Below are 8,622 nucleotides of genomic sequence, written 5' to 3'. Positions count from 1 at the left end.
TGATGATCCACCAACCAAAGTTCTCGTGAGCAAGGCATTACACTTCTGCTGCACCACAAAGAGTCAGCTCCCATCATGTGTGGGTGTGTGTGTATCACAGAGAGAGAGAGTGAGAGAGAGAGAGAGAGAGAGAGAGAGAGAGAGAGAGAGGGTGGAGAGAGAGAGAGAGAGAGAGAAACGGCCATGCTGATCTCATCACAAGTGGCTATGGCCGTTTTTAGCCCAAGGAGTGTTTTTTGTGCAAAGCTAATGCTTGATTCAGAATCATGAAAACCCCCTATTTTGACACATTACATGCTTTCTTTTTTTTGCCTTATAGGTTTTCTTTTAATGATTTTTTGTGTGGCTTTCGCCTTTATTTTATATTTTTTATGAAGGGACAGACAGTAGGCTGACAGGAAATGGGGAGAGACATGCAGTAAGGGCCGTCGGGATCTGGAGTCGAACCCACAACGGCACACTGCCAGACTAGGTTGCCAGCCAAGGTGCCTGGACCACTGAGCCATGGCCCAGGCCGCCTTATAGGTTTTTAATGGTACTCCAAAGTTCAACCCCTGAATTTACCATGATCCAAAATGTATATAATTCTCAATTTTTAATGTTATTTGGATGACCCTAAGGTTCATAAAAAACGATTACTATTGTAAACGGGGCGGCAGTGGTTCAGGGGTAGAGTGGCTGGATGGTAACCGCAATCTCCGCAAGGTTGCCAGTTCGAACCCGGGCTCCCCCAGAGTTAGCAAGACACTGAACCCCTAATTGCTCCTGATGTGTTGGTTGGTGCCTTGCATGGTTTCCGCTGCCATCGGTGTATGAATGTGTGTGTGAATGGGTGAATGTAATGCACAATCTCTGTAAAGCGCCTTGGAGAAAGTGCTATATAAATGCACCATTTACCATTTTATTTTACCAATTTCTTTTGGGTCAAATCTTAGATTGACTGGCCTAGGCTAGAAGTGGTCCTATTCGGTTTCCAGGGTGTCCCTGGCTATGGTTGATACTTACTTTAATATGCATGATATTATGTGGTGACATTTGTACACTCAGGTAAATTAACATAGAGGTTTTTATAGTGTAGATTGGGGTTCCATTAATAATAATAATAATACTCATCATCATCATCGTCGTCATCATTTGGAGGTCAGTGGCAAGCATTAGCATATCAAACTGCAGGATGGGGGTCCTTGAAATAAAAAATAAGAGAGAGAGAGAGAGAGAGAGAGAGAGAGAGAGAGAGAGAGAGAGAGAGTGTGTGTCCATTATGCTCTCATATTCCTCCGCCCCTCTGTCGCCATAAAAGAAGCGCCGTGGCGGCAGAGCGGCTCATTGTGCGGAGTGATATCTGACGGAGGGACTACACCCAGCCAGCCCAGCAGCAAGCCACCGCCGGGGCCGAGCCCACACAGACGTGCACGAGTTTTACATTGGAGCACATAGATACTATATTGGTTCACTCTCGCGCATTTCACATTTGTCCGTCCATCTCTGGCGTCTGGTGAGCAGCAGCAAGAAACCGCAGCAGCGTGTATCTATCCCAGGCTATTGGCAAGGAAGTTTGTTGTTTTTTAAAGTAGTTATCATCCAATTTTCAATAATGTCTTCTTGGCAAAGCTACGTGGATAATCTGATGGCCGATGGCAGCTGTCAGGATACCGCCATTGTTGGGTACACGGATGCCAAATACGTCTGGGCAGCACATGCCGGCGGTACATTTAACAATATAACGGTAAGAAAGCAAAGTGTAGGGGGTGAGTTGAAATAAACTTGGGTTAAACGGCGCCCGGAGACTCCGAAACGAACCTTTAGTGTCCTCAAACAAAACACACACACAGCCAGCCGGGGTCCTAGCTGCTAGCTAGCAGTTAGCTTATCCACCGAGTCAATGCTAATCTATATACTTAGTAGCGCGTGCCGTTCTTTTCGCGTGACAATAAATTATAAGTGGCGTTGTTCTTAATGGTAAAAAGCTCTCGAAGCGAACCGTTGAGAAACGCCTGCATTTATTTTTTGTCATGCGAAAGAATGGCTCGTGCTAACGAAATTGCAGCTTGTGTGGCTCGCGCCCATCTCATCTCCTTCCTTCCAGACTATCACCTGGAAGAATAAACGCATTCCCTGGATTAGATTATAGTACAGACCGCCCCGTGTTGTCCTGCACATACTAAAAATACACCGTTGAAGTAAGCAACACGTTAACGGAGAGGATTGTTAACGACATGTATTGTTTAGAGATTAAATGTAAAAGAAAATCCAGCAGCAACAATGACCCATGCAAGCCGTCCTGGTGACCAGCTAATAGACGGTGTCTGGCTTCTGATTCTGAATGAGCATGCATGCTTCGTTTTGCACGGCCGCCCGCCGGTGTGGCTTTTGTTTTTTTGCTTCAGCAGAGGCGCTTGCCGGCAAAAACGGGTGGGGGGGTGAACGGATCTACAAGCTTACAACGCCTCGCATGGTGACATGATGTTGTCTTGTAGATCTGCTCTTTTTTTTGGCAAGCGACGCCCTCGTGCGATGTGACTATAATGCATTAAGCTAAAGCTCTTAACTTACTAGCGGCTAGCTAGCTGCGGTTAACGGTTTTATTTTTTTGCATAAGCAGAGGCGCTTGTCGAAAACGGTAATATATATATATACAGGCTAACACATTGTTGGCTTGTATATCTGTCCCTTTGTTTGGCAAGCGACACCCTCGTGCAATCGACTACAATACTAAATTGCGCTAAAGCTCTTGGTTTACTAGCTACCCGTTAGCTAGCTGTTAACTGGGTTACATTTTGAGGGACTTGTAATGACCAAGCCGGCGATTAACTGCTTGTGTTTTGTTTTGTGTAGCGTTTCACTGCCCGTGAATTGATTTTGCGTGACATTGGCGTGAGATTTTAATTCATTCAGGAGGTGACTGGCACGCAGACAGTGCATGCTCGTCTGGTCCGGCCTAGTTAGTGGACGTCACGTTACTTCCGCTGGATAATGCTAAAACAAGCTAGCTGCAAATACTCCTGTCTAGCCAATTGATTCAAACGTCGCATAATAATCCGTAGCACGTAACTGTTGCGCCTAAATACCCAGTGATTTACGGTAGCCTAATCAGTCTACCCACATCCGGTCAATGCAGGCATATTAATGGTGACTAACAGACACCGCACTGTTGGTTTGCTTAATTATTGAACTAACAATGATACATTTGTATGTAAGCCACTGGTGCATGTAGCCTGAGTGGGAGAGACTTCTATGTGCTTGCCTAGGACATGCCCCTGCCGTAGTTGTGACTGTGCTTTTTTATTTTTAATAAATGAAACTTAATTTTGTGTCTTCGTTGCAGTCTCAAGAAATCGACACACTTATTGGAAAGGACAGGATGTCATTCTTCACCGATGGTCTCACCCTGGGTTTAAAGAAGTGCTCAGTCATCAGAGACAGCCTCCAGAATGATGGTGACTGGACGATGGACATCCGGACAAAGAGCGGAGGAGGAGAGCCAACATACAATATCTCAGTAGGAAGAGCTGGCAAAGGTAAATATGAGTAGTTCTTCTATGGGAATTGTTTTTCTATATTGGAAAATGTTGTAATTTGATTTGCTAATAATATGATGTGTTTGCCTTTTGTGGGGGGAAAAATCACATGGGCGTGAGGAGTTGGCTCACATGACTGTTGTGACTTGCAAGTGGAGTGCAAACAGAAAAGTGAGTCACACAGCATCATGTGATGCTTTCAGGCAAAGCTCATAGATTGTCCTTCAAGTATATCTCTTCTAAAAGTCAGCTTGTGAGTATTAAAAGCTCATATTAGAAGCCAAGGTTTGCCTACTACAGTCTGTCTGCCTTTGTGGTCCTCACTGGCTGATTACTGAGCACTCAATTCTGGTGGTCTTTGGCTGTTACCGTCTACTGATCCCTTTCTCCTTTCCTAACTGCTCCCTTTTGCTGTTCAGAGCCCTATTTGGGTCAGCTGTCCTTAAAAAAAAAAAAAGAATGCATGCATGCTTTGGATACTGTTTTACTAGGGCTGCAACTGTTGATCGTGGAGATTGTTTCATTGATTACCGTTTTGAATAATGGAGAAGTGAGTTTTTTTGGGGAGAGGATAAAGAGAAATTGTAAATCTTATTAGGATCCCCATTAGCTTCCACAAAGTGGTCGCTATTCTTCTGGGGTTCACACACAATTAATAAAACAATGCAGAAGTTTGAATGACCACTTGAGGTCTACTTTATATTTTGTCGTACATCTTCAAGCGCACTATGCGTCACAATTTGCTGTGAGTTGGAGAGCTGCCATTTGCATTAAAACAAATATAAAATAATACATTTCCCCCACATTTCCATTAAATTAGTTTGTCTGTTGCACCCCTAGTCTATACTTACTGGTTTGAGGTTCCGGACCTTGACATGTAACGGTTTACTTTGACCAGTGTTAATTTAATTGTAGATTGAATGCAGCACGTGGGTCTATAACTGGACAGATCTAACAAGCATTTTGCTACCATTCCAGCAACTAGCTTTACTTAATTTAGGGTGTTAACAGTTATTCAGGAGCTTGCAGTAATCAATTTGTTTTGCAGAGTTTCTGTGAAGTTTTCCCCTTCCAGCTATGCATGCTTGTGTCTACCCTGCAGCTCACTCTTGCTGCCTCTAAAAAAAGAATTTATCAGAACTCTGAGCACTCTATTCATGACTAATACTTTCTCACTTTTAATGTCTTTTCTTTACCGTCACTCTAAACTTTCCCTTTTCCATCTCTTCTCTTTCAGTTTTGGTTCTTGTAATGGGCAAAGAAGGGGTCCACGGAGGCGGATTGAATAAGAAGGCATACTCAATGGCAAAATACTTGAGGGATTCAGGGTTCTAGTCTCGCCAAGCTCGTATAGTTAAAATTAAGGGACAAAAAAGAAGAGAAACAAAATGTTGCTGTTAAGATTTCTCCAGCAAGCAGTCAAAATGTCTCGGAAACTTTAATAGCAATGATGAAGAGTGGTGGTAAGATCTTGTGTCAACTTTTGCCCCTCCCCCTGTTAGTGGGGGAGGAAAGACTCTTCAATTTTGTTCATGTCTTTTATTTTTATTTTTTCCTTTTGTGCTCCAGCGTTGGTTTTTGTCATGGGAAAGGAGGGGGTCCATGGCGGACAGCTCAACAAGAAAGCATATACCATGGCTGATTACCTGAGGAAGTCTGGATATTGAGCAGAATCTCCACCCATCCATCCACTTAGCAGCTCACTCCCATTCACTCCATTGTATTGACAGTACTTACAGGATTAGATGGCAAACAATGTTACTTCTTTCCTGCAGTCCACTTTTATATAAATCCCATTTCTTTGTTTTATTTTACTTTTTTTTTATTTTATCCCTTATCACCACAGCTCTTTACCTTCCTGTAACATTGTACACAACTCAACATTTTGGCACTTCAGTAATGGCATGTTCTTTGAAATTGATTAAATGTATATTTACCAAACTAGAAAATGTGCAAAAAAAAAAAAAAAAGATTGAAGGTGTAATAAAAAGTGTAAACACATTTGGGCTCGCCTTGTATAAATAATCAACTTGCATATGTCTAAAGGGGAAGTACACAATGGTTGAGGTAATTTTGCAGTGATTCTTATTTTTGAGCATTACCAAGATGCCAGGTTAACATTGTCTTCCTTATCATCGGCATTCAGCATGTTGGGGATTTAAAAGTTGCATGCATATCTTTTTAGCATACAGAACACTCCGGTATGTCCCCCACCTAGCATCGATATTCCAGCCAAAACCATCTTTTCATGTGTTCCGTTATCTTTTTGTTTTCATAGTCCTGTGTAGCCACCACAAGAAGTGTAGCTTTCCTCTGAGGTGCTACATATACCATTTTGCATCTTCTGTTGTGCACACTTCTACATTGCTATATCTTCCATCACATGCCTTGCTGTTGTACTTGAATGTGGTCTTATAGGTTTATGCTGTGCTGTTGGGATATTGTTTGAGTGTAGAGGCAGTTCAGCATTACTGAGGTTTTCAGATATTCTTCCCATGATGCTTCACTACAACCTGGAGTCTCCATGGACATTCCACCTATGACAAATCAACGTTTTGTCAGGCGGCTCCTGTAATTTTTACTTTTGCCAGTTATTGGCAGTTACAGTATATACCACTACAAAATACACGTTTAGTTAAGTATATTATTCCCCTGTTGGACCAAGTGTCGGTTAAAAGAGGGATTGTTCAGGATCGCTTCAGCCCATTGTTATGATGTTAAAATGTTGGCCTCATTGTCTGTCTGTAAATCATCAAGACATACTTCAAATGACTGTAAAACATTTAACTGCTTCTTTAGACAATTTTTCCACATTGTTTATGGCTAATTTGTCTTAACAGATGAAATAATGGCCTGATTTGACAACTGTATGAATGCATTTGACTGTATAACCAAGCTGTTTGGTATTGACAACTTGGAATTACTTGCCTTGTGCTTTAGTCATCCAAGGTGTATCAAACTGTCATAGCACGGTACTTACAAGTATATTAAAACATACTGTGTACACTAAATTTATGGAGAATGGTGTTGGTTGGAATAAGAACATTTGTAAGTTGTCTTGTGAACTTTCTGAGAATAACGTGTATCCTGTGCCATAAAATAGATCTGATCTGTTGCTACTGTGAGTTGGATTTTTAACTGCTGCTCCAGCAAGGAGTAACTTAAATGGCACTTTCCTAAGGGATATTTTGGCATCGGTAATATTCTCTAGGCTATGTGGAATATGTACAGAATTGAACAAAACAAAACAAAAAGGCGAAACGGATGTCCTTGCTGTTTGGTCATTTATTTTGGTTTGGAATTCAGATCACAAAATACTTTTCCAAAAAATGGGAAAATGCCATGAATTGATGAGAGAAAACCTTTGTTTACAGACAGATCAAATAAAAGTTATTTCAACCAGAAGTAAATCCAGCATGATTTTATTTTTTCTCATTGCCAAATAAGTGATGTATTTATGCACCTTTCTTGTGTTTCTAAGTAGAATTGCTTAAGGACCACTTTTCAACCTATCTTCAATATAATTTGTCCTCACTAATGTTCATGCCACTATTTTCTACTCTGTCTCAGGACAACCAGTGACATCGTTACTAGGCAGATTTTTAAACATTCTGAATTACCTTGAGAACAGTGGCTTCCATTTTCGCATTGCAACTTTTCAGGAATTGAAAGCCTGCAGTTTCTATTAGCTTGGATTCTCTATCGATGTCACTGGTGGACGGGATTCTGTCTGAGAGCCGTGAGGCTCGAAACGTCATGTCCCTGTGGTGAGAAAATAAATACTTAAGCTTTTGGAGCTCAGTGTGCGGACCTTTCTTTCTATTATTTACCTCAGCCCAGCACCTGGCATTTAGTTAGTGGTTGTGTGTTTTATTGTTTCTATTTTGGGTTTCTGAACTGCCCACAGACCTTATGAGAGGGACAGATTGTGCTATTTTATCATGATTATTAGTGAGGACCAATTATATGAAGAAAGTGGTGAAGTGGTCCTTTGGTGTAATTTGTTCAGCAGTACAAAATGTGAGGGTATTCTGCTTTGGGCCGGGGTTATCTTTTCTGTCACGGTTCTTTTAGGCCACAATATACAGTAGCCTATACAGAGTGGGTCTAGGCCGTGTTTAATCAACAATGCAAATTCTTTCAAATCTGATGTATTTCAAATTTTCAATACCCATGGATGGATTGTGGACTGGGCCAATGGGGCCAGTGCTCAACTAGCCTTGGAGTCCACAGGTGTTTTAGTCCCCAGAGGACCCCCGTCCCACCTATGTCATGTCAGCAGTCAAATATTTGGGCCCCTCAGGTCCCTAGTCCTATATCTGACTAATAGACTAGTAAGACTAATGACTAAGAGCTGGCAAGTATTTTTTTTATGATTATTATTACATCCAAAAACGTGTAAATTCTGTAGGATATTAACTAAATACTGTAGGTAGGATAAAAGGTGCTTTCTTAGTTTCTTGACACACACATGCCTTACAACTGGAGTAGTCTGTGTGCCCACCCAACTGACTGTTCTGGCCTGGGTAGCATGAGGGCCCAAGGACCTCCACAAATCCCTCACCTGTTACTGACAATAACAGCATTGTCTCAAATTAGCTGTTATCTTCAGTTCCTCAAAAAAGAAAATAAATTTCAAATGTATTTTGAATATGATAAAATACTAGTCACATTTATTATTATTATTATTATTATTATTGCCTAATATAACAGGCATAATAATAGCCTATGCCTAATAAGTGTCATTGTATTATGCATATTATCCAAAACAAACAGCATTATTATTAGTAGGCCTAGTAGTAGTAGTCCAATTATCATAACTTACATTTTAGGATTTGTAATGACTTTTGAAGACATCGCTTGTCATCCGTGGGAGTGGGATTAAATGCAGTGATTTAATTATGTGGAAGGTTCTCTCTTATCTCTCTCTCTCTCTCTCTCTCTCTTCTCTCTCTCTCTCTCTCTCTCTCTCTGTGTGTGTGTGTGTGTGTGTGTGCGTGCGTGTGTGTGTGTGTGTGTGCGTGCGTGTGCGCGCGCGCGCGTTGTGTAACGTGAAATGAATCCGAGTAGAAACAAATTGAGCGCCCGCCCTTAATTACCGAAA

At 41.5% G+C, this 8,622-nt stretch overlaps 1 protein-coding gene across 1 annotated transcript; it reads left to right on the top strand.

Annotated features, from left to right (window-relative positions):
- The first annotated feature begins 1,317 nt into the window (after positions 1-1,317).
- pfn2a (profilin 2a) lies at positions 1,318-5,519 on the top strand. Its single transcript, XM_079529141.1, has 3 exons — positions 1,318-1,726; positions 3,326-3,518; positions 5,088-5,519. The coding sequence occupies exons 1-3, from the start codon at positions 1,595-1,597 to the stop codon at positions 5,183-5,185; spliced, it is 423 nt and encodes a 140-aa protein (XP_079385267.1). The 5' UTR covers positions 1,318-1,594; the 3' UTR covers positions 5,186-5,519.
- The last annotated feature ends 3,103 nt before the right edge of the window (positions 5,520-8,622 follow it).

This window comes from Electrona antarctica (assembly GCF_951216825.1).
Source record: "Electrona antarctica genome assembly, chromosome: 19".
Lineage (NCBI taxonomy): Eukaryota > Metazoa > Chordata > Actinopteri > Myctophiformes > Myctophidae > Electrona > Electrona antarctica.
The sequence above is the reverse complement of the archived record's forward strand: the minus strand, read 5'-3'. Positions and strand labels throughout refer to the sequence as shown.